Source organism: Phyllostomus discolor, chromosome 5, assembly GCF_004126475.2.
Source record: "Phyllostomus discolor isolate MPI-MPIP mPhyDis1 chromosome 5, mPhyDis1.pri.v3, whole genome shotgun sequence".
Classification (NCBI taxonomy): domain Eukaryota; kingdom Metazoa; phylum Chordata; class Mammalia; order Chiroptera; family Phyllostomidae; genus Phyllostomus; species Phyllostomus discolor.
The window spans coordinates 89,082,344-89,109,600 of NC_040907.2; the positions used below are offsets into that span (position 1 = coordinate 89,082,344).

The 27,257-nt window shown below is 41.4% G+C and overlaps 1 protein-coding gene across 1 annotated transcript; it reads right to left on the reverse strand.

Moving 5' to 3' along the window:
- Positions 1 to 19,014: 19,014 nt before the first annotated feature.
- On the reverse strand, positions 19,015 to 19,336 carry LOC114496814 (protein transport protein Sec61 subunit gamma-like). The gene has a single exon (XM_036025073.1). It carries the CDS (start codon positions 19,313 to 19,315, stop codon positions 19,088 to 19,090), a length of 228 nt encoding a protein of 75 aa, XP_035880966.1. The 5' UTR covers positions 19,316 to 19,336; the 3' UTR covers positions 19,015 to 19,087.
- Between the last annotated feature and the right edge of the window lie 7,921 nt (positions 19,337 to 27,257).

Below are 27,257 nucleotides of genomic sequence, written 5' to 3' on the forward strand. Positions count from 1 at the left end.
GGTTCCTTTTCCTCTAATTCCCAGACCCCTTCAGAGCCTACTCCAGCTGTAGGACCTCTGGAAAAACTCTCCTTCCATTTACTTTACTGCCCCCATATCTGGGTCGTCCAGCCCAACAAATGGCCTCTTTTTCTTCCACTTCCTCTACTCCTAGGATACCTCTAGTAGAAGCCATTGGAGAGTTTGGGCCCCAGTTAATCCATAAAGCTTTTTTCCTGTTGAGTTTAGGCAAATTAAAACTGTCTTAGGAAAATATTCTGACAACCCAGATAAATATAGAGATGCACTTCAGCACTTCTCCTTGGCTTATGAGTTACCTTGGAAGGACGTTATGGTTTTCTTGGGACAGACACTCTCAGATATCAAGCAGGAGAAAGTAATCAAGGGGGCCAGAAATTTGTTAACAACTTAGATTTATCAGACAGTAAATTCACCACAGGAGACACAGCAGTCCCACCAATGGCTCCTGAATGGGACTATAGAAGCTCTTCCCAGAAGTGGGACAGGAATCATTTCCTACTCTGCACTGAAGCAGGATTTAGGCTGGCCATCAGAAGGCCCTTAACTATTCCAGGGTCTCTGCCATTAGTCAGGGTCCAGATGAAAATCCCACCACATTTCTAGAAAGGCTAAGGGAAGCACTTATCAAACATACCAATCTAGATCTAGAATCATATGAGGTGATACTAAAAGGCAAAATTTTAACTCAACTGGCCTCTGATATTAGGAGAAAGTTACAAAACCTCATTCAAGAGACTGGAGTTTCCTTGGATGAAATGTTAACTATAGCCAACACAGTCTTTTACAATTAGGACCAGGAGAGGAGGGCCAGGGTTCAAGAGAGGAAGGGGCAGGAGACTAAGACATGCCCAAATTCTAGTTGCTCTTGTGGGACAATCACAGCCACACTCCACAGGCCCCTCTAGGTCCACCCTCAAGGATACCAAGTGTCACATGTGCCCGAAGGCGAGGCACTAGGCTAAGGAATGTCCAAATTGTAACAAGCCACCTCAGGCACCATGGTATAAGCAAGAAGGCAGGCCACTAGGCAGAGCTCTCTGTCCCTTGAATTGGAACTCGCAGGCTCAAGTCTGCGACTGTCTTGCAGATGGTGGCACAGGATTGAAGTTGCCCACTACAGCTGGCCCTGCTTCAAGAGGTCACCATTACTGGACCAGTGTACACGGATGTGGCAGGTAGGACAGAAACTTTCTTCTTAGATATCAGGGCCATGTACTTTGTCTTTACTTGCTTCTCCAGACCCCTTTCCTCACAATCCTGTATTGTCCTAGGAGTAGCTGGGAAGCCTACAACCCAAAACCCCACCCTTCCTCTAGGTTGTCTCTGGGACAGGTAGCACTTCACTCATTTTTTTCTTGTAGTCCCAGAGTGTCTGACCCCTGCCAGTGGAGACCTCCTTCAATTATTAGGAACTAGAATAATTATAGAGGCAGCCCTACATTGAAGTCCCCACTTCAAATGTTAGTCATACAGGCTAGGGATCACCCAGATACACTTCCTCCTTTGTGGGAATGCCAGATCGATCCAGCAGTGTGGGATGACAAGGTTCCTGCCCAAGCCCTTTACAAACATTTGGGTAGTACCCAACTGTCAAGGTATTAAAAGTAACTGGTTTTTTTTGTTTGTTTTTTAATAAATGAAGTCTTTACAGGGCCAGAGGTGTGGCTTCAGAATATCAAAGCCCACCAGACCCTTTTAACTTTCCAAAACCTCCTCTAGTCATCTTAAAAAGACTTATAGATAATTGGCTTTATGAAACCAAAGTCCTTCAAGGAGAAGCTTGATTTCCTTCCCTACATATTTGAAATGGAAATATCTACTCTTCTCCAAGAAGTCTTGTCAGGGCCATCTTTTAAAATATAAATTTTGGGTAGATAACTCATATAAAAGGGAGAAACCTTAGCCATATCTGAACAAATCAATTTAATTCATTTCAGCTAGTCTTTTCTGAATTGGTAAATTCTGGATTTGCTGGTTTAAGGCATATTGGACCCTCCCTTCACAGTAGAGGGGAATTTGCTCTCTTGGTTACATCTTTCCTGATGTCTCCACAGCCTGGGAAAATGCCACTCTCTCCTTCCCATTAAGAGCACAAGGACACTTAATCAAAAGGGCTGGTCCCCTAATTCCTCTAATATCACTTATAGGCATTCTCTTGGCTATGGGAATGGTCTTGGCCATGGGAACTACAGTAAGGGAAGCCTCCTTAGGTATCCACCATTGCCTACCCCAGGACACTGCCAAAGCACTAAAATGGGGGAGACTTTAGCGTTCCCCCAGGAGCAGATAAACTCCCCAAGAGGGGTCACCTGTCAGAATCGAAGCACATTAGATCTCATGCCCCTCCAGGTCCACCCTAAAGGATACTAAGTGTCATGTGTGCCTGAAGGCGGGGCACTGGGCTAAGGAATGTCCAAATTGTAACAAGCCACCTCAGGCACCATGGTATAAGCAAGAAGGCAGGCCACTAGGCAGAAAGAGGCACATGTCTATATCTCAAAGAGCAGTGTTGCTTCTATGTCAACAAATCAGTACAAGTGCAATGCAATGTCAAAGGTGTCTTTGAGTCTGCATTCAAAATTGTAACTTCGACCTCTTTTTAAGATTCAAAGTCATGGCCCATGGCTTTTCTCCTCCCCTTTGCAGCTCCCCGTCTAACCATCCTAATACTGTTACTGAACAGCAAGTTGGGGTCCTGCTGCCTGCCAATACCCTCTAGGCAAAATTCCAGTAGTAAAGGTTTGGTGATAAAGGAAGGGATCTTTATTCAAAAGCTTCACAATTTTGGAATACTCTTTAGTTACAGTTTTAATCACTTAAGCTTCTCAATGAAGGCTAACACCTGGGCTCTCCTAGCAGTTCCCCTGTTAGTTTTTAGTTATCTTATTTTCATAGGCTTAGTTTACAAACTAAAACGTAAGATTAAAAATCTACACAATTTTGGAAGAATGACAAGCTTTTGCCTCAGAAGTCATCTCCTCTAAAACACCCAAAGAATAAACCTGCCACCCTCTGCCAGGCCAGCCTGATCCTAGGTTAGGTGTTAAGCCTTGGTGGGTGACTCCACTTGGGTTTGTCCGTCCTTCCTTCCTTCCTTCCTTCCTTCCTTCCTTCCTTCCTCTTTCTCACTCTGTCTCTCTCTCTCCTCTCTTTCTTTCTTGTCTTGAGAATAATCTGTTTATCTAAAGGACAAAAAGAAAGGCTTTTTAGTTTTATATGCTTTGCATCATGGCTGGTAAACTTGCTCTGAGGTTCCTCAAAGAAAGCTTGGTCAAAGATACATAATATTCCAAGTTGTAGCGGAGGGGATTCTCAGAGGTCAAAGGGTCCGGTGCTTCTTGACTGTGAAAATTGTTTTTACCTTGATTAAAGTGAGAGATTAAAGTGAGTAAAGTGATTAAGGTAAGTTTTCTGTTTTTAAAGCATATTTTATTGATTATGCTATTACACTTGTCCCAATTTTTTTCTCTCCTTTATCCCCCTCCTCCCTGCACTGCCCCCACCCTCCAGCATTCCCCCTTGTCCTTAGTTCATGTCCATGGATTATAGATATAAGTTCTTCGGCTTCTCCACTTCCTATACAATTTTTAAACTCCCGCTGTCTATTTTGTATCTACCAATTATGCTTCTTATTCCCTGTACCTTTCCCCCCATTCTCCCCCTCCTCCTCCTCACTGATAACCCTCCACGTGATCTCCATTTCTCTGGTTCTTTTCCTGTTTTAGTTGTTTGCTTAGATTTTGTTTTTTAGGTTCAGTTGTTGATAGTTGTTTGTTGTTGTTTTACTGTTCATAGTTTTTTAAATCTTTTTCTATTTCTTAGATAAATCCCTTTAACATTTCATATAATAAGGGATCGGTGATGATGAACTCCTTTAACTTAACCTTAGCTGGGAAGCAATCTATCTACCCTTCCATTCTAAATGATAGCTTTGCTGGATAGAGTCATCTTGGATGTAGGTCCTTGCCTTTTGTGACTTTGAATACTTCTTTCCAGGCCCTTCTAGCTTATAAGTTCTCCTTTGAGAAATCAGCTGATAGCCTTATGGGAACTCCTTTGTAGGTAACTCTTTTCTTTCCTCTTGCTGCTGTTAAGATTCTCTCCTCATCTTTAATCTTGGGTAATGTAATTATGATGTGCCTTGGTGTATGCTTCCTTGGGTCCAACTTCTTTGGGACTCTCTGAGCTTCTTGGACTTCCTGGAAGTCTATTTCATTTGCCAGATTGGGGAAGTTTTCCTTCATTATTTTTTCAAATAAGTTTTCAATTTCTTCTTCTTTCCCTTCTTCTGGGACCCCTGTGATTTGGATGTTGGAATGTTTGAGGTTGTCCCAGAGGTTCCTGAACCTCTCTTCATTTTTTTGAGTTCTTGTTTCTTCATTCTGGATGTTTATTTCTTCCTTTTGTTCCAAATAATTGATTAGAGTCCCAGGTTCCTTCCCTTCTCTGTTGGTTCCCTGTATGTGTACTTTTTATTTCACTCCGTGTAGCCTTCATTTCTTCCTTCATTTTGTGACCATACTCAACCATTTCTGTGAGCATCCTGATTACCAGTGTTTTGAACTCTGCATCAGATAGGTTGTCTATGTTCTCATTGCTTAGTTCTTTTTCTGAAGTTTTAATCTGTTCTTTCATTTGGGCCATATTTCTTTGTCTTGGCCCACCTGTTACTTGGTAAGAGCTGGAGCCTTAAGTATTAGCCAGGGTGGGGCAATCCTCTTTCTTGCAGTGTGGCACTCTCTGTGGGAGAGGGGTCAGAGAGGAAACAGTGTCAGTTGCTTGGCTCTCATTCCATTTTCCATCACTTCCCTTGATTCCCACAAGTGAATTGTGCCCTTTCAGGTGCCGATTCACAGGTCTGTGTATGTTTTAGGACCCTGTGGGTCCCTCCAATGGACTCCCTTGTGAGACTGAAAGTTTCCCCCACCCACTGCAACCCCCACAGATTTTTTACAGCTAGGGATTTTGAGTCTTTAGTTTCCCATGCTGAAATCCTGGCTTTTGTGTTCTGCCTCACTCCCCTGTTATTCTGCCTGGCTTATCTGCACGTGAATGTGGGATCTCCCAAGACATCCATCACCTTGCTTTGCCATGAGTCTTCTCTGCCCCTCCTACCAGTGTGAATGTTTCTTTAACTCCTTGGTTGTTGGACTTCGTGTAGATGATTTTCTGGCAGTTCTGGTTGTTCTTTATTTTTAAATTGGTTGTTATCCTTTTGGTTGTGTGAGGAAGTGAAGCATTTCTGCCTACACCTCCATCTTGACTGGACTCTTTATGGTAAGTTTTCTAACAAGGTTGCAAAATTCTAAGCTATTTTAATTTTATATTTTAATTTGTATATACTGAAATATGGAAAATTGGCTTTTTACAAAATTCTGTTTCAGTTTTGCAAAAAAGCACTGGTAGAAAGTATGTTTCCTTTTTGTTGTCTGACATTTTCTATGAATAGTTATGTATGTATTATCATTCTTTCAGAAATGTGTCACAGATATTGAATTATTATGTTGTACACCCAAATATATATAAATTATATCTCAATAAAAATATTTTTTCAATAAAAATATTGTTTAATGTGTCACAAACTTCCTGTAGCATTTGAATTATTAAATTATTGAATAACTCCACCTGTTTAATGTAAGACATTTGCCTCATTTTTGTATTAAGCTAAAACAGCGTTATGTAAAGGATTCTATTTCTTCACTGTTAAAAAAATGTGTAAGCATTATATTGTCAATCAATGGTGCCAATTCAACCTCAGTAGAAACCCCCAATAGGAACTCCTATTTGGGGTAAGGTTAAGAAGGAAACTATTCAGTGGACACAGCTCACTTGTGACACAGCACAGCTATTAGAACAATTCAATAGCGTTATGGTCCAATTATGAAACAGCATGGCTATGGAATAGCATGGTTGTGAGGTGGCCCTGGGGAGAGGATGCCTCTGAGCAAGCCTCCTCTTCAGGCAGACAGATCTGCTCCACCTAAAGACACCTTAGATGTTTTGTCTTTAGTGTTTCAGCTCCAGCTAGAAAACAGTCTTCAGTCTTAAGGGAAAAGGGAAAGTGTGCTCTGAGACAGAGGAGAGCTGACTTATATAGAGAGAAGTCCCAACTCTGGTTCTTGATTGGTCCATCCTTATGCAAATGAAGACTCCAAATTTTTGAGGTTTGATTGGTCCAAAAGGCACTGTCCTGACTGGTTATAATGCAGTCACTCTGATTGGTCAGTGAAGATTCTGTTGGGGATAGTTGCATAGCTCTGATTGGATGGATAAAGTCTCAGTCCTATATATTGAAATAGGATTCCAGGAACTTCTTTTTATAAGGGCTGGCTGAGATGGCAGCAACGCAGTGCAGGCAGGTAGTTCAGTGCAGGAGGCAGGTAGCTTAGCACAGGCTTGCGTTCAGTGCAGGATTCTCCCTAAAGTGCAGCTTGTGTGGGAGGCCTGTGAGAGGCCCCTGTTTAGAAACTGCTGCCAAGCTGTGCTGTTTTTTGTTTTTGTTTTTTAATTTGAGCCCATTTAGCCACCAGGAGTCCTTCTTGGTAAGTATCGTCTTTCTCCAGGTCTGCAATATTAATAAGTAGCTTTAGTTTAGAATAAACACTTTTTTCCTCTTGCAAATAAATTCCATATATATATATATATTTACTTTTCATCAAATATATGCATATGTTTATTTTTAAAAGTCATCTATGACCTGGCTGGTGTGGCTCAGTAGACTGAGCACCAGCTTGTGAGCCCAAAGATTGCTGATTTGACTCCAGTCGGGGCACATGCCTGGGTTGCAGGCTGGGTCCTCAATTGGGGGCGTGCGAGAGGCAGATGATCGATATGTCTCTTACATATTGATTATTTCTCTCCCTCTCTTTCTCCCTTCTCTTCTCTCTAAAAATAAATAAATAACTTCTTTAAGAAAAATAAAAGTCAACTAAATAATCAAACAAAAAATAGGCTTTTCTCATGGTGGGACAGACAGAGATGGGATATGGGAAACCCAAATAAACCTGTCATACAACAGTCTCCTGTGTGTGCATCTGTGAAATGCCTTCCTCACAACCCTGTGAAAGAGTATGATTTCCACTGGTAGCAGACCAAGAGGTTTTTCTGGTCTCTCTCTCTTTATAAAGATTTAAATATCAAACATAGCTTTACTTAGGATAATAAGGAAAAGAATCACAAGAGGACAGGGTTATCTGGAGGGAAGGGGGAACCAGTAGAATTTTATCACTGACTTTGCTTAGAATTACTAACACACGTTGATAATCAAAAGCAGTGGGTTTTAACTGGCTTATTATCTTCTTTAAAATTATAATAGTCAGCCCTGGATGGTGTGGCTCAGTGGATTGAGCACCAGCCTGTGAACTGAAAGGTTGCCAGTTCCATTTGATTCCTGGTCAGGGCACATGGCTGGTTGCTGGCCAGGTCACCTGTGGGGGTATGTGATTGATGTTTTTCTCCCTCTCCTTCTTCCTTACTTCCTCTCTCTCTAAAAATAATTAAATAAAAATCTTTAAAAAATTATCATAGCCAAAGCCATCCCTTATTGGTTGCACCTGAGCCAAAGGCCCCTTCCCCTTAGGACACTAGTGCTGGGTGGTTTCAGCTGAGGATGCTGGGGAAAAAAGGATATAGTAATGATGTGGAGGTTTTAGACTTCAGGCGGAACATGGAAAGTTCTGTGGCTTCAGATATTTTTAAACTTTAGAAATTATAAAAACTGTAGCTTTTCATATTATTCCATCTCCATAAAATTTTATATGTGTGTTAAAAAACAAAATTCAACTGAGTAAATCTGAAGATATAATTGGCTTTATTGATTGACCCTAGAATCAACCAGCATCCCACTTACACAAGCACCTGTTCGTGATATAGTCTTTCCTATAAGTCAGCTGGGCAACTGCTCAGCTAGCTGCCTGCTAGACAGCACAGCACCAAGGGATAGACAAGAATCACACACAGTAACTATGCTATTCACTCACTTTTGTCGAATGCACATTCACTCAAAGTAGAACCTCAACATACATTAATTCCTACTCATACTCTTAACAGTCTAAGAGAAATGTAACACACACACACAATCAATCAATGGGGGATAATGAACTGGAGTCCTAGAGTCTCATGTGCAGGCTCTGGAGACAGCAAGGTAGGCAAGGGATTTGCCAGCATCTTGCCAAGGAATGATCTCCAGAGTCAGGTGCGTAGCAGGACAGATGTCCCCAGTCCAGCAGGGCAGAGCCTGGGGCAGCCAATGCCAAGGGAGATCAGCATGGCATGGAGCAGTACTCTGGAGTGTGGAGCTTGGCTATCTCAGCAGTGGTCTGGAGCCTGCTTCAGTTATACCTTCAAAGTGGTGTATGCCACCCTTCTGGGTCTTTTCGATAAATGTCCTGGCACCCCTGATGCCAGATGTATAATTTGCCTAATAGCCTATGGTGGCACATGGCTGTTGTGCTTGACACCAGTGTTAGCAAATATAGAATTTCCCCAGGAGCCCATCTCTGGCTGGTCATGTTCTGCAGACGTGGCTACTCTGACCACATGTGCAGATATCTTAAGTGTGTCTCCTTGCCAGATGTATTTACTCTGACTTAAATAATTTCCCTCTTGAAGGAAAGTGTCATGGCTGACTGGCAGTCATTTTAATTGATATGAGTGACTCCACTTTGTTTTATATACTTTATGCTATCTTAATCAGACCAGTGCCATTCTATTGGTCCTGCTCTTCACACCGACCTAGTAAATAGAGAGGTACTCTGAGGATCTGTGCACGATGGAGGGTTCTTATAGGGAACTGGCTGGGACAAGAAAGTTATTAACAAAAAAAAAAGAAAGAAAGAAAGGGTCATTTCAGACCAGCTTGTCTGTCTTTGGGGGAAAGGCAGCAAGGGTCCTATCAAGCAGATCACCTCACTACCTTGATCAAGAAATTCCAGTTTAAAATTCCACTCCTGGGAGGGGCTGAAACTGCAATTAAGTCTGGGTTTGCTGTCCTGGGGGCAAGTGACTCAACCTTGGGCCTGTTTCTTTTTTTTAACGTGGAAATTATGTGTTTTCTTATATTCATCTTCATCCAGTCATGCATTTAATACATATTTATTAAGAACCAATTATGATCCAGCCCTGTGCTGGGAGTTGAGAATACAAAACTATTTAAGACTTTCCTCAGGGAGTTAGTCTGTAGTTTAGCTGGAAAAAGCAACATCTTTTAAAAAAAATGAAATATAGGTACAATGTGCTAAGTGATAGAGTAGTGTTGTGTTTTATTTTTTAATTATAGTTGCCACACAACGTTATATTAGTTCCAGTGTACAACATAGTGATTGCACAGTTTCATAACTTAAAAAGTGATCCCCCCAATAAGTGTAGTACCCACCTGACATCATATAGTTATTACAATATTATTGACTATATTCCCTATGCTGTACTTTAAATTTCCATGACTACTTTATAACTGCCAATTTGTATCTCTTAATCCCTTCACCCAATCCTAGTAGGGTTTTTTTGGTTTGTTTGTTTTTGTTTTTGGCTAGGAGGAGGCCCAGAGGAGGATGGAACTGATTTTTCTAGGGGGCATAAGGAAACCTTCAGTTGGCATCTGCACAGTGGAATACCAGGGCAGAGAGTGAGTGTACCTGCAGGAAATGAACATGGAAGATGGCTCAGATTGTTGAGGCCAAAGCACTTCAAAGGAATCTGAAGTTGATTCTTCTGGTAAAAGTGATTTTCAAAATCAGGTCCAAGGCAGAGCTAATAGCCTACAACTCCTTGGAGATTCTGACTCATCCCTTCTTGGGTCCTTGGAATCTTTAGTTTTTATAAGCTCCCCAGTGTATAACCAGGTTTAGAAAACACTGCTTTAGGTGGTAGGATTCCAGTGACAGAAGTTAAATAGGGGGAAAACATGATCAGATTGGCATTTTAGAAATATCTCTTCAGCCAAAATTTGGAGGTTGGACTGAGTGAGAGATTGAGGACAGAGAAGCCATTCTGTAAGCTAACGAGAGAGAAAGCGGGGCCTGAACCAAGACGGTGGCAGCTGAAACGTGGAGGATGGAGCCTGGCAGCACATAGAGACCAGAAGGGAGAGCAGTGCCTCAGGTTTCTGGCTCCCAAGGTAGCAGGATAGACAGGTTTGGAGAGAGAGAGAATGAGATAATTTGGGGCATAATGAGTTTTCACTGTGGGCAGGCAAAAGTGTAAACGGATGTAAGATTTGGAGGTTGTCCCTTGGGGAGGGCATAAGTAAGTCGGCCGGACAGAGTGTGAGGAACAGAGAAGGGGAGAGACCATTGCTTTCAACCTTGAAGGCAAGTAGGTCAGTGAGTGTGGAAGTGGGACAAGGTGGAGGAGACAGGAAAATTGTCAAGGAGAACATAGTGTCCCTCAAACAGAGGGAGGACAGCCTTAAAGAAGGGTGTGGTCACCCATGCCCATTTCTCCCTGGAAGGCCACCACCCACTCTGCACAAGGCATCCTGGGAGCAGGCAGCCTCATGCCCAGAGGGGAAGGCAAGGAGAGCAAAGCTGTGGATCTTTGTCATTATTTTTAATCTCCTTGAAGATTTCCTCAGTGTTCAGCAGCATTTTCTCCCAGAGACAAAGCTGGAGGCTTGGGGCCTGGGTGTAGCTCCAGCAGCGTTAATTGCTGAGTGAGAAGCTGCTTCAGAGCTCCAGTGTCCAGGTTTTGGAGGACACAGGCCATCCACCCTTCAGGAAAAGGCTGGCTCTGAGCTGTACATTCATGTGTACATTTCTTCTGATTTTGGCAGCATACACCCAGAGCTCAGAAATCATTTTAGATACTGTAAAAACATTTAAAGAGGAAAAATAAGTTTTTTCTCCTTATTCTATGCTCTCCACCTTTGTGCTGTGAGTTTAAATGACTTTAAAGGAGAGTATTTGAGGCCCTGCTACCAGGTAAAATATATTTTGTTTTATGTTTTTTTCATCTAGTAAGATTTTAGTGTTCTTCAACTGAAGATCTCAAGTCTCATTGGGGACAAAAATGAATTAATCTATTTAGCACTCCTTGTGAACTAGGAAAGAGAAACTCTCTTTAGTGGACCTATTTTGCAGACAGATGATTTTGGACAGATAATCAGGTGTTATGAGTACATTTAGTCACTTATTCATTCAACAGATATTTATTTGCTGCCTACTCTGTACAAAATAGTGTGTGTGAAACTATGCCCTGCCCACAGAGACATAGCCAGTTGTGGAAACAAGATACAACACGCACACAAAGCTTAAAAACACTGCAAAGAACAAGGGCCTGTGCCACTGCTTGCTAAAGAGATGCAGAAGGTAAAAGTTTCTGGTGTCAGGTGTCCTCACTTAAGTCTCTCTGACCCAGGAAGATGTGGGCCTCAGAGAGGCAGTAGAGTGGCTAGCAGCACATAGCCTTCCGACACCAATGGGAGAACACTGCCTATCTAACAGCTGCTGAAAGCTTGCAGTCAGTGTGGCTGATGTTATCCTTCCCCGGGCCCCTTCCCCCACTAGTTTACTCTCCCCCAGAACCCTGCTTCACAGTCCAATACGCCTTCTCACACTGTGTTAGAACTGCCCGATGCCTTGTCTGCTGCTCTCACTCGTCCCGCGTCACTGTGAAGTCTTGCCTCTTGGCACGTAGTGGGAATTTTGTAAATATTTGTTGAATGAGGAAATGGAGAGCTTTTAGACAGAGAGCAGATAGTGTGGTCTGAGTCAAGGCTGGAATGCGCTTGGGGTAGTCAGAAGAGAGTGAGTCGACCTGTTTGATTGGTGGAGAGGGTATGTGTGGGAGAACAGGGAAAGACAGACAGGAACGCAATTTTGGCGCGTCTTATATATCCGTGCACCAGCTAGACTTTGTCCTACTGGTACCAGAGAGACAGGGCATGGTTTAGAACAGGGGTCTGTCTGACAGGGAAATGTGGGAGGAGCATCAACCTGTGTCACTCTGTGGGATGGTTGGACAGGACAAGAGGAGAAAACAGAGCAATTAACTCTGTTGCAATCCTTCAGGAGAGACAGGATGCTACTATTCCCAGAGTGGGAATATGAAGGCAATGGTATAGTTTAAAAAACAAAACCAAGTGTCTATATTCCATTAAATAGGATTTTGGCCACTAATAGGGCAATGACATTTATAATTTAAAATCCAAACAAGTTTCCTTCACTGATCCGAAACTCTGATCTCTGACTGCTAAGGATGCCACTCTTGTAAATAAGGCCTGTTCTCCCCACTGGGACGGAATGCTCTCTGGAGCCTGGATGGACAGAGATGGCAGCGGAAGAACCCGAGCTCTTATTTTTTGTGTTTACCCTGACACCAAGGAAACTCCAGCCCAAAAGATTTCTCTGGAGGGAGTGTGTGTGCATGTGTGACTTCCCTCCTGTTTCTCAAAGTCTTATTTGTAGCTAAAATAAACACTGCCTTCCAGTTGCTGCTGATGGTAATCTCTGTGAAGACAGTCTCTGGGGATCAGTAACCCTGGGCTTGAAAAATGCTACAGCTTCAGACTTGCGGGAGAAGGGGGCAGGGCGGGTTTCAACAAACCCCTGGGCCTGCAGGCTAAGAGCTAGTGGCAAAAATAGTTATGCAAAGAAAGCTCAAGTGTGTCAGCTTTTAATTTTTTCCAGGATGAATTAATATGGCAATGATGATTGTACATACTGGCAAACAGAGGGAATGAAAAATGCATATTATGAGAAGCGAAGTGTGCGGTAGGGAAGCGAGAGGGATGGGGAATGCACAAACAGCATCATACAGAGAAGGGAGGAAAACACCAGAAGAAACAAGGTGGGAAGTACATGGGATAGAAAAGGAAAAACTGACCTAAATGGAAAATTGGACTTTTCATAGTTGGACCAGAATGTATTTTAAATGTGTTTGAAAATGTGTACAGAAAATATCAATCATGTGGCAGTACATGCTGGCCCAATTCTTGTTATGAGTATTAGGAAATCTTGAAACTGATGTGAGTCAAAACTTTGCATTTCTTTATCTTATTTTATTTTATTTATTGAATTTATTGGGGGATATTGGTTAATAGAATTATATAGGTTTGAGATGTACAATTCTGTAACATATCATTTGTATATTGTATTGTATGTTCACCACCCCCCAGCAAGTCTCCTTCCAAAACTGTGTGTAGCTGCACTATTAAGAATAGCCAAAAAGTGGAAATAACACACTGTCCATCAACTGACAAACAAAATGGGTATACTCTTACTATGGGATATTTTTCAGCCATAAAAAGGAATGAGGTTCTAACACATGCTACAACACGGATGACCCTTGAAAACATGCTAAATGAAAGAAGTCAGTTGCAAAAAAAATCACACATTGTATGAGTCCATTTATATAAAATATCCAGAATTGGCAAATTCATAGAGATAGAAAGCAGATTAATGATTACCAGGCACTAGTGGGAAGGAGCAGAGGGAGTGACAAGTAACACATATGGAGGTCTGCTTTGAGTGACGAAATATTCTAGAATGAGACAGTGGTGATGGTTGCACAGCTTTTTTTATATACTAAAAACCACTGAGCTATACACTTTAAAATGATGAATGTTATGATACCTGAATTATATCTTAGTATTAAAAATATGAAAAAATTTTCCATTTCCATGATTTCACTTCCCAACTTTGGGCATATTCAGTTTGTTTTGTTTTGTTTTTATCTAAACTTCCCCTGACCCCTGCTCCTGGAATTAGTATTTTAGTCATATGTTTCAAAATTCAAAAGATGTAAAAGGATATAAAATTAAAGTCTTTCTCTCATTCCTCTTCATCTCCCAACTATTCATTCCCTTCTTCAAAAGTAAACAATATACCAGTTTCTGTGTGATTCCACAGGTTTTGTGTATATAATCAAATATCTGTAAATATTCTTGTCCTTCCCCTTTTACACAAATGGAGACATTCACGTGCTCTGCACCTTGCTTATTTCACTAGACAAAATATCTGGTTGAAATCCCTGTCACATCAGTACAGATAGAGCTCTGTTATTCTTCTAACTTGTGCATAATATCACACCCTTTAACTAGGCTACAATTGATGGACATTTGGATCTTTTCAATCCTTTAGAATTTTAATGGATTATCTACTTCATATATGATGTCATAAGTTGAGGCCCAAAACAGGCTGCCCCAAAATATCCCACAAGGGCATACTGATTACTTTAAATGAAAATTACTTAGCCCTGGCTGGCGTAGCTCAGTGGATTGAGCACGGGCTGGGAACCAAAGTGTCCCAGGTTCGATTCCCAGCCAGGGTACATTCCTGGGTTGCAGGCCATAACCCCCAGCAACCGTACATTGATGTTTCTCTCTCTCCCTCTCTCCCTTCCCTCTCTAAAAATAAAATAAATAAATAAATTATTAAAAATTAAAAAAAAAAGAAAGAAAATTACTTAATTGGTAGCTGGTGTCAGAATGGCACCTTGATCCTCCCTTGTCTTTCTGAATGCAGAAAATAAGTCTCCCATATAAAAGGAGTCCTTTCGCACCTGGAAGATACCCCTTATCACTAGAGTTAAACAACTCAGAGCCAAAGAGTCTGTGTAATCAAATCTTCTGGCCTCTTTTCTGATTTACTACTTTTTAAAAGATTCTTCATTAATTAATACCCAAACCTTAGATTCCTTTCTAAAGAACACTATTTCTTCTGTTCTGTCAATTTCTCAGAATTTATTGTTTCTTTTTATTGCTTAAATAGTATAAAAATATGCCTGGTTCGATCATTTTTTTGAGCCTCATTTTATGATCTGAGCATCATATTGTGATTCTCCCATGTGCATGTATTAATCTAGTCTTGTGTCAATTTTATTATTTTATTATCAGTCCAGCTGTAAGAACTGAAGGGGGTGGGGTAGGGGAGTTCTCTTTGCTCCAACACATACATATATGAGGATATTGTAGGTTTAAATTCTTAGAAGTGCATTTGTAATTTTGGTAGATATTTTCAGTTTTCTCTCCATGGATGAGCATTGATTTACACTCCTGCCAGCAACATATGATGTATCCATCCACAGATTCTTGTCAACACATTGTTAACATTTTGATCTTGCCAAACTACCTGGTGAAAAAGTTATGTCAGTGGATTTTAGCTTGGCTTTTTCTTATTGTGAGAGAGGCTGATAGATTTTCCAATGTGAAGAGCCTTTTCTATGACCTGTTTTTGCCCATTATTTCATTGAGTTTGGCCTGTTTCTTTAGTAATTTTTGAATCCTTATCTATAACTTTGTCTGTGATCTGAGTTGCAAATACTTTTTCCCAGTTCGTACTTCGTTGCACTTTGATTGGTTTTCTCATGAAGATTTCTTTTTTAATGGAGTTGAATTGATTGATCTTTTCTTCCATTGTTTGTGGGAGTCATGCTTAGAAAAAACTTCAAGATAATAATATGTTCTTATGCTTTATTTTAGTTACTAGATAGTACTTTCATGCTTTTAAAAAAATTTAAATCTTTAACCCACGAGAGGTCAATTTTGTTGACATAACACCCCAACTTTCCCCCCCAGCTGGTTCTGCTGCTTTCCCAACACCAGTCTGCTGAATAGCCCATCTTCTCTCCAAAGATTTGAAATGTCACCTCTATCATATATTCAAATTCTTCTAATTTGATCTTTTTGTGGATTTTACATTCTGGTTTATTATCTATTCATGCAACATCATCATACTTTTAGAAATTATTGTGACTTTATAATATGTTTTTTAAATTTATTTATTATTTTTAGAAAGAGGGGAAGGCAGAAAGAAAGAGAGAGAGAGAAACATCCATGTGTGGTTGCATCTTGTGCACCCTCTACTGGGGACCTAGCCTACAACCCAGGCATGTGCCCTGACTGGGAATCGAACCAGCAACCCTTTGGTTCACAGCCTGCGCTCAATCCATTGAGCTATACTAGCCAGGGCTATAATATGTTTTAATACTTGTTGGATTAAACTCTCTTGGTTTCCAGATTTTTTTGTTTCTTACTTTTTATCTCCTATATGAACCTGAATCTAATTGCTGTGGGTTTATAATCCCAAAACACTGGATTATCTGGGTGCCTCCTTGGAACATTTCATTAAGTCCTTTATTTAACAGTTTTGACCTGTAAAATCTTCTGCTATACTCCCAGTTTTTCTGTAAAGTCTACCACCAGTGATTTATTTCAGATTTCTTCATGACCTTGAAATCAACCTCTAAGGAACTTACCAAACTGGCATAAGTCATAACTCTGTCCTAACTGGTGCTTTTGGGGCTCCAGCTTCACTGATGGGGGCCCTTCCACTCTCGGCACCTACTCCTTTCCTGCTTTCACTCCCTCTTCTGTGTGTAAGAGAGAAAAGTCAGTCTCTGTGGTGCCCACAGATTCATTGACACGCTCTCTTTAAGGGGTAGAGCTTAAGTCCCCTCTTCTTGAGTTTGGACTGGACCTAATAATTTACCTCTGTTGATGAGAGTACAAAGCATAGTATGTAACTTCCCAAACTGGGTCACAAAATCCATGGTGGCTTCCTGAGCGCTCTCTTGAACTCCTTGCTCTGCATATGTCAGCTGCCATGTTGTGAGAGCACTCAAGCAGCCAAATAAGGAGGCCCACTTGGTGAAAAAAATGAGGCCTCCTGCCATAGCCATATTACTGCACTAACTGGAAGTGGGTCCTCCAGCCCCAGTTAAGCCTTCAGATGACTGAAGCCTGGGTTGACACGTTAACTATGACCTCCTCAGAGACCCTGAGCCAGAACCGCCTACTCAAGCTGTTGCCAACATCCCAGTGCACAGAAACTATGTGAGATAATTGGTGTCCATTGTCATTTCAAGATGCTGAGTTTGGGGTAATTTGTTCTAGACCAATATAGTCTCTACTGTAGAAATTACAATTGAGATGTAACTCTTGTGCCTGTGGCATCACCCATGATTGGGTACAAATGTGTCAGAAGTACCACAGTACCCCAAATTTTAAAGCTCTGAAATGACACTCTATTGATTAGCTTGGAGTGCTGGTATTTTCCTAAATTTCCTCTCTTCCCCACTTATTCCCTTTAGGAAACAGTGTATGGCTTAGGAGTCAGTTTTGTTCACTCACATAGTGGAAGCTGCTACCAGCAGCTCTGTAGTCAGTCAGGGGATGTGACTTCTTGCCCTTGTGCTACACTGACCATCGCTATTGGCAAGAGAAACAGCTGTATTCTCACCCTCCCATACCCTCACAGCCTGTTCAAACCTTCGGACTCCTTCCTTCACCCTTCAGGTGATACTCAGGGCAGATCCCATAACTTGTTTGGTCACTCTCAGGTGATAAAAAGTCTCTGGTCACTTCAAGTTTTGCAAATCAGTTTTGTTTTTGTAATTCAAATGTCCAATTTTGTGTAAGAGGCAAAATGCAAAATCTTTGCATCTCATTTACAATTAAAGCCCTCTCTCTTCCAGAGTTTTGTTCTGATTCAGGGTGGCTGCCAATAGTAGGAAAAAGAACGAGGAGACATGGACACTACTTCCTCACCTTGAGATTCAATAGCTCCTTCTACAACTTGCCAACCATCAGCTCTGACCCCTCCAGGGTCTGAATAAGGTGGGGAGGAGATAGTAGGCTGGAAAGGTAAGGGTGTGGGGAACAAGAGCAGTTTTTCTGGAGTTGCTCCATTTTGAGCTGTCATTGAAGTTCCCTGAGCTTGGCAGATGTTTACAGTTGATTCTATCTCATGAAGCACTTTGAGATTTTTAGTGCTGCTCAATTTCCACAATTCTGTATAAAGGATGCCTGAGGGTCTCTCCCCTAAAGTTTCTTTAGCACAAGTGAATGCTCTTCTGGCCATGGCAGTGTCTGTCTGCTGACCTCTCCTGCCTCTTTAGATCACCCTCTTGGGCAGGCTCTGTGACATTCAGGCCAGCTTTCTCTAGAGAGGCTCAGCTCTCATCCATGGGAACAGCTCACAAACTCTGAAAGTATGGGCTGTTCCCAACATCAGCCATGGCTTCTTGCATTGATGGGTTCTGAGACATGAGTCTTCATCCAGCATTTGCCCATTGTGTCTTATAAACTTGAAGGGACACAGGTCAAGCTCTCCAACTGGCCCTCTTATGGGTCCTCCCACTGACCTTGCAGCAGGGGTGATGACCTCTTCCCTCCCACCCTCATTGTGAAGAAGGAGTGGGAAAGGTCAGAGCACTTCAAGAATTATTCCAAAGAGACCTGGCTGGGTGACTCAGTTGGTTGGAATGGCATCCTACACACCAAAAGGTTGTGGGTTTGATTCTTGGTAAAGGCACATACATAGGTTGTGAGTCCGATCCCCAGTCGGCAAGTACGGGAGGCAACCAATCAATGTTTCCCTCTCTCTAAAATCAATAGACATATCCTCATGTGAATTTAAAAGAAGAATTATTCCAAAGAAATTCCCTCTTCAATCTTTAACTCCCTTTCGAAGTCTTCGACCTCGTGTACAGAATTGGAAGGTGGTGGTCAGCTATGGAGCACAAAGATAGTCTTTGACTACTTCCTTATGAGAGAGCACTTTTGCTAATTTGAAACAAATACTAACTACTGCTGTCATGTATGGAGTGTTTTCAGTGCATTTTACCTTCTTGTTGGAACTATCACTGCCCTTCCCAGATCCTGGGCCCTTTGGCTCCACCTCCCTCCCTGAATCTCTAACAACAGCTGCTTGTCAGGTCCCCACCAAGGCCTTTGTCTCTAAGCTCCCTTCCACTGCAGGCTCACCTGGACAATGGGGCTGGCTGGCTCTCAGACTTTCTTCCCAGTCTCCTCGCTCTCTTTCACACACACCACCAGACTACTAGCATTCTCTGCCTTTTGTGTTGTGGGGGAGGAAATTAATTTTCCTTTTACCTTTCTATACTCTTCTGGCTGGTCTGATAATCAAATTAACACGAACAGATTAACAGGAGAAAATAACCAAAATTATTTTTTTTATTTTGAAATTATTTTAATTTAGAAATAGAAAACATCTGAGAAAAAAATGAAAGAACAACACAAAATATGCATTTCTTTTACTCCACAAGCTTCTCAAAAATCTTCTCTTGTTGACCAGTCTCCAAGATGAAAAACCCTCTTCTAAAAAGGTATTCAGCCACCCACAATGATGTTATTAATGAGGATATGGATCAATTTCACAAAAAGACCAATGAACCCCATTATAGCAAATCCTATTGCTGTTGCCATGGCAATCTTCTGGAATTCTTTTCTATCGGGTTTGGTGCATCTTTTCACCAGCCGAATTGAATCCTTCACAAACTGCTGACTGGGCTCACCGAACTGCATTTCCTGATCCACGATGCTGCCCACCAACACCATGGATGCTTGGGACACGTAGTATGGGAGTCCCCAAACTTATTAGTGTGTATAAATGGGGGGGTCCATAAGATTATGGGGACCTGAGGACAAATTGGGCAGTTGAGGCTTATATGCTGTGACCGTTCAAGGCTGGACAGGTTCATGGGATTCGGACAGACGGAATAATATTCACAGAGCCGTTGGGATGTCTAACATGCCTTTATTCATGGGTGGGTGATCCATATACCCGGCAAACTGTGTGTCCCCTTGCGTGTCTCTGTGTGTCACACTTCATGTCACCTGTCCCCCAACAGGAAGTCCCAACCCTCTTATATACAAAATACAGACAAATACACCGTGGCAGGGTGCCAGGATACATTGTATAACACAGCGAGATTCTGTACATGTGAGCCCACTCAAGGCTATGGGAACTGCTTATCAGGCCCATTCTCAAGGCTATGAGAACACTGCTTATCAGGCCCATTCTCAAGGTTATGGGAAACTGCTCCCTTATTTGTCTAGACATCTAAGTGAGGAAGCCAGACTGCCTCCATTTACCCTACATATGCCATTCTGGACTAAGGAGATGGAGAGAGGGATCTGGGACTTCAAAGGTAGGCAATTCACAGGTAGATGAGAAAGAACAAATGTGTGGTAAACATTCTTGCTGGGCCACCCAGAAATAGTGGGCACAGAGGGGGGTCTGACAAACAGACTTTATTTGATTCTTCCCTGTCTGCCACACTTAGTTCATATCATGATGCTAAGGTGATAGCTCCCTCCCTTTAAGTAGATTTTTTCTATCTGAATTCCTTTAGACAGTTAAGGGAGAGGTTCAAAGTTTCTTTCTGAGTCTACTATTTCCATAAATAAACCAGCTTAAAATAACCAATATTTCCAACACGTATTTTGGGGTGATGCTCTGTTTCCTCTTAGTACAACTTGGATCACTCCTTTTCCTGCTTAAAAACCATGAGCAGCTCCCCTTGACCTGTATACAGAGTAAAATCAATTACTTCTTCTGATTTGGTTCTCTGTTCCATTTCAAAATGTCCTTCCTGTAAACTCCTTTCAGATTGAACTTTTCCAATCCCATCAAGTGTAACTACCCACTGTTGCCTGACCATGCCTTTGCTTTCTCACCTCAGAGCTTTGTCTGCTTGGAGTTTTGTAATTCTCTTCTCCTCTTTCTTCATGTGTTTCTATGAAAGCTTTCCCAATTTCTGTCCCTGTCCCAACCCTGCCACACACCCAGTCCCTTTTTTGTACCTCAGGTGTGACACTTTCACTGTTTTTCTTGGATGTCAAAATTTTTCCACTAGAAGGCAAGCTCTGAAGAAAAGCCCCTTGTCTGCTTTGTATTTTTAAAGTATTTTTTCCACTATGATTTTTTAATTTTAATTGTGGTAACTTACACATAACATAATTTATAATCTTAACCATGTTTAAGTGTATGGTTGTCAACAATAAACAAAACTAGGTGTTAGTTAAAGCAGTGAAAACAAACTTTATTCAGTAACTACTGTGGCAGGGAAACAACCAAGCTCTTCTCTGATTCCCCAGCAACAAATGGGCATTTTAAAGGAAGGAGGGAGGAGTAGCGGGCAGGGGCAGGGACATGAATTAAACACTACAAGAAGCTGGTGAGTTGGATGCTGTAAACACAATTATGCCAGCTGTGTCCTTTAACTGGCATTTGTCAAAGTTGGTCTCTACCCTCCTACAGGCACTGGGAGCCAGAGGCCCAATTGTTCTTGACGATTATGTTTAAAAGGATTGGCTTTTAACTTTTTTAAAAATTTACTGATTTTGGAAAGAGAGAGGAAGGAAGAGAGAAAGAAACATCGATTTGTTGTTCCACTTACTTTGCATTCATTGGTTTACTCTTGTTTGTATGTGCAGGATTGAACTTGCAACTTTGGTGAATCAGGACAATGTTCTAATCAAGTGGGCTATCTGCCCAAGGATAAAAGGAATGGCTTTTAGTTTCTTCAGAAAGATACTTCTGAGTGATAGGAGAAAAATATACATCTCTAATGAGGAAAGATGTACAATTTTTATAATGGTAAGCTTCTATTTTTGATAAATGTTTTAAGGAAGAAACTGATTTGGTTTTGGCTGGGAACAAAGGTAAATTCTTTGGGCAGCCTTCTGTTTTTCCAGAAACAGGATCTCAAGAGGGACCTGGGTCTTCCTAGGCCTTAGGCTGTTAGAAGCCATGTTAGAGTTTGGTCTCTTTGTGCAGGGGTTTGAATGGAGTTGTTTGAGTAGAGAGTTTATGGAGTTCTCACAGTTCAGTGACATCATTAAGTACATTCACATTGTTGTACAACCAATCCCACCTTCCATCTCCAGAGTGTTTTAATTTTGCAAAACTGAAACTGTGTCCCCATTAAACACTAATTCATTCTCCCCCAGCCCCTGGCAACCAGTATTCTGCTTTCTGTCTCCATGACTTTTACTATTCTGAGTACGGGTAGAATCATACAATGTTCATCTTTTGTGTGTGTGTGTGTGTGTGTGTGTGTGTGACTAGTTTAATTCATTTAGCATAATGTTCTGTTGACTTTAAAAATAAAATAGTTAAAAACAAAATAAAAGTTATTTTAGCAACAAATATGGGTTTATTCAGGAAGAACAATAGAATTGCAATCTTGGAAATGCAAGCTATGAAAAAACCATAGTCAAGCCTGGAAAACAAAGGAGAGGAATGTTTTTTCACAGAGGAAAAGTGAAGTTAGGAGGAACTGTTATAAACAAAAAGTCCTTTGTGGGGAAAACTGGAGTTTGAAGTGAAGTGGCTTTTCACTGATGGGTTGTGACAGTCTCTATTGGCTAGGCCATTGTGGAGTGGGGTGGGGGGGTGGGAGAAGAAAATTGTACCGCCTTCCTCCTGCTGGAGTAGTAGAGTAGAAAACTTCTTCCTCTTTGGGGCAATCTTCTAAGAGGGACAGGGTATATGATGCCCCCACCCTCCCGCATAGCCCTTTGCAACTCCAATACTTGTAGAGGTCCTTATTAATTTTCACATCTCCAAGTTTTATCCAAGTTGTGTCATGTGTCAGAATTTCCTTCCTTTTAAAGTCTAAATAATATTACATTATGTATATATCACATTTTGTTTAACCATTCATTCATTCATGGACACTTGATTATTTCCAGTTTTTGTGAATTATGCTGCTATAAATGTAACTGTAAAAATATCGTTGTGAGACCCTGATTTCAATTGTTTTGCTTTCCCACACTGGCCATGTGTTAGCTACTCAAGAATTTCTTGTGTAAAATCTTACTGAACAAATTTCTTGGCAGTCAGTGGGAATGGCCACAGCAGTTTGACTGAGGCCCACAATGGAGAGATTCCCAGAGGTCCAGGTGGAGAAGGGGGTCCTGGACCAGGCCACATGGTCAGTGCCCTGGAGGTCACAGAACTGGTTGCTGAGATGAGGAGAATTAGGGAACCTCAGCTGAGGCTCAGGAGCTGAGGTTCAGTCCCAGGCAGCAGCATGTTGACTTGCTGGCCTCAGAAACCTGCAGCTGCAGTGAACCTCTGTCTAACGCACTGCTTCTCCAGCTCTTTCACCCCCTTTGGTTCTCAGATCTTTTATCCCTTCTTCCAAGAGACCCTCCCCAACCACCACAGAAGCAGCATCTCCATGGCCGAGTTATTTTCAAGCATAATACCCTGTTTATAATCTTTAGAGCCTTATCATAGGTTGTAACTATTTCATTTGTCCGTATGTTTTCTTATTTATTGTCTGCTCCCCAACCACCCTGTAAGCACCATGAAGACATGGATCTTGTTTGTTTGCATCCAAGCAGTGCCTGGCACATAATATGGTATGAAAAAGGGTAGAATGAATAATGATCAGTTTTTTTACAAGACGAATATAGGCACCTCTGGTTGTAGTTTAAACAGTGCTGGGGAGGAGGCAGTGACCCAAGACCCTGGTCAACTGAGACCTCACTGATGTGGGGAGGGGGGTACAACAGATCTCTGGAGCAAGCAGGGAATAGAACTCAGACAATCAGACATTCTGAATGGAGACTGGCAGTCCAGGCACAGGACACAAGGCCCTGGACCCTGGGTTTAAGTTCAGGTGTAAGACTCTATTCATTAGAAGAACCAGTGAGAGTAGATAAGACCTAGCCAACAGGAACCAGACATGAGTCTGCAGTTGCTAGCCTGGGTTGTACCCAAGGGGTAGTAATGGGGAGAACCCCATGAGAGGGCCCAGGGCATAAGATGTAAGTGGAACCTGGCCCTTTGATTGCCCTAATTTGGGCAGGTTGGCTTAGAGCCTGAGTTGGGGATGAATAGCCTCTGCCTCATGATTTAGGGTGATGGGAACCAGAAACAAAACCAGCCATTGAAGAAAGCATGGCAAATTTTAAAAATGATGCTTCATGGAACTCAAAAAACCAGGACCATAAGGAAAGGGTGAAAAAATTAATGTGTTAAAACTTAATTTAATTTTTTTTGTCAAAAGACCCCATAAACAAGGAGGGACTCAAACAGATACCTTGGACCTCCATGTTGAAAGCAGTATCACTCACAATGGCCAAAGGCAGAAACAACCCATGTGTCTGTCCATCAATGGATGAATGAGTAAACAAAATGTGTTATATACACATATATACAGTAGATATAATATTATTCAGCCTCAAAAAGGAATGAGCTGGGGGAGGGAAACGGGGAGTTGTTAATGGGCACAGAGTTTCAGTTTGGCAGAATGGAAGTTCTGTGGACAGATGCTGGTGATGGTAGCACAATAGTGTGAATCGGCTTAGTTCTACTCAAGTGTACATTTAAAAATGGTTAAGATGGTGAATTTTATGTTATGTGTATTTTATTGCAATTAAGAAGGAGATCCTTTCACATGCTACTACAACATTAATGAAACTTGAAGACATTATGCTAAGTGAAATAAGCTAGTCACAAAAAGATAAATACTGCATGATTCTACTTATATTGCTTACCTAGTACAGTCAAATTCATGGAGACAGAAAGTAGAATGGTGGGTGCCACCAGCTGAAGGGAGAGGGACAGGGAGTTTGTGTTTAATGGGGACAGAGTTTCAGTTTGAGAAGATGAAAAAGTTCTGGAAATGGGTAGTGTTGATAGTTGCATAACATTGTGAATATATTAATGCCATTGAATTATATACTAACAAGTCATTGAAATGGTAAATTTTATGTATGTATTTTACCAACATGAGAAAAAAAAGGACAGCATAAGTAGAAAAAAGACAAGGTGGAGACTAGGAGAATATATCTAAGTTTTTATATTTGTATACATGTATTTACCCTGAATGGAAACAGGAGGTTTCCGGATCAGAGAACAGACGAGCTATTTGCTTGCATATTGGATTTACCGCTAATTCCCAGCAGGCGACTTGGTGAGGGCCAGAGGTACCCTAGATGTCCAGGGCTTGTGATACAGGGAAGAGCTCTGAAACTGTGGATTTCAGAGCATGCACAGATGCTGCCAGCACATCTGTCCCGCCCATTCTGGAGGGGGCCAGAGAGACCTTTGCTCTCTAGTGTAAACAAAACCACTCTAGGGAGAGGAGAGGAAGGTCTCTGGGTATTTTTTGTTAAACCATTTGGAATGTAAACAAATGGCTCTGGGTTTATCACCTTTAGAAACTGAGCAGTAAAGGGGACTGGGGAGAAAGGAGGCGTTCTCTGTCTTTGGAGCCTGTTAGTGTTGAATATCTGTGGTTCTGAAAGGTCTGGATGGTGCAGCAACACAGAAATCCAGGGGGGATTGCCCTCCAACATCTGCAACCAAAAAAAGGGATCCTATGCAGAATATTTAACTAACTTCTACAAATAAACAAGGGGGAGATAATCAAGTTCATTTAAAAATAGATAAAAGAATATAAATTGACAATTTTGAGAAAAGGAATACCAAATGGCCAATAAGCATATGAAAACCTTATGAGACTTACTAGTAATTAGTGGCATTCAAATTAAATGGGCACCAACCACATATTAAAATATTTCCCAATAATAAAGACATGAAACAAATTGTTATGTAGTCAGGCTGTAGGAATTCATGAAGAGAATGAAAGTATGATTTCACTTGTATGAAACGTCCAGAATAGATAGGCAAATCTATAGGGACAGAAAGTAGATCAGTGGGTGCCTAGGGCTGTGAACAGGGAAGAGGGCGGGAATTGGGTGAGGGCTAAGAGGAGCTGGATTTATTTCTAGGGTAATGAATACATTCTATAGTTGATTGTGTTGATGGAGGCACAACCCTGTGATTATACTAAAAGCCACTGAATTATATACTGTAAATGGGCGAATTGTATGGTATAGGAATTATATCTCAAAAAGGCTGTTTTTAAAAGGCGATGGGGATACCATTTCCTTCCTACCAGACTACCAGAAAGTAAAACGTATGACTACTCTATTTGTTGGCAAAGATGTGGAGAGATGGGAAATCTCTCACAGCTGGTGGAAGTGTAAGCTGGTTGATTTAGGCAGAGCAAATAGGCAGCATCAGATAAAAATAGGCCTACTGGGTCCCAACAATTCCACCCTTAAGCAAGGTTCTGGAAAACCTTGTGTACAAAGAGACTTTACAAGTATGTTTGTGGCAACCTTACCTGTAAGAGTGAAAATTTTATGTGATCTCAATGCCCATGAACAGGAAAATGGAAAAATAAAATGGTTTTAAATCCATGCAACAGAATACCATACAGCAAATTTAAATGAATGAACTACATGGACACAAAGATAATGTTTGGTGGAAAAAAAAATCAAGTTTTCAATAAGATGCATATAGTGGGATGCCATTTATTTAAACCCATGCAAAACAATAACATATTTTTATCACATAACATGAAATAATAGTGTAAAACTCACATACAAATAATGAATAGCAAAATCATGATAACCATTAGCTCTGGAAAGAGGAAGAGAAAGAGAATTTGGGAGGAGTACATGGGGAAAATCAACTATGCCTGCACATTTGTTTCTTTCAAAAAAATTTAGTGTTGAGAATTGATAGAGCTAGTATATGTACATATTTGCAGTATTATCTGCACTTCTCAGTACATTTGAAATAATTGCCAATGTTAAAGAAAAAGGTAAAGTTTTATGTTGTCAGGCTGTAGGACTTTGTGCAGAGGATGAAAATCTGTTGCATGTAGAAGAAGCCAGCTGCCTCCACCCAACCTGGGAGCGCACAGGGTGGACTGTCAGAGCTGTCTCCACCATTCTGCCTACACAGAGGCATGGGGGTGGAGTGGGGTGGAGTGGGGTGGGATGGGGTGGGGTGGTGCTGGTGGGCAGCAGATGTTACCAGATGCACCATTTGTCTCTACCCTTGATATCTGGGTTAGAGGAGCACAGGCAAATATTTGCCATGGTGAATGTCTCTTGTAGGCCAGGTATGGGTTGAAGTCTCCAGTCTGGGAAGGACTTGGACTTTGTAGTATACCTTATTATTTAGAAATGTTGCCCTAGAGCCTCAACTGCCTCTTAGAGAGTGACAGGATGGAAGGCTTAACAAAATGAGACTGCCTGGATGACTCTGGCATTCCGTGGGTGTTGAGAAGCCACAGCTGGTGGTTATCAGTGTTGCCATGATGATGGCAGGGAACATGAATTACATCATGGGGGTGAAAGGTCATGTCAGGCACTGATGAATGTACATAGTAAAATCTCTTCTGTGCTTGGACTATGTACTTGACATGCATTGGATGGTTGATTTTGAAAGTAATTTTTCTTTTTACTCTAAGTGACCTCCTATGAAATTCACTGTTTTGTTTTTTGGTCTGAAGTGTTGGAATGTTGCTTAGCAAGCAATTATACCTGGTACTGCTCCTTAAAGGGGCATGTCTATTAACTATGTGAAGTATGATCAGAGATAGTACTATCTCCCTACTTTGTGTGGTCTTTAAACAACCACAACTTTCTTACCTCCTTCCAGGGCTGTGATATGCTAAGATCA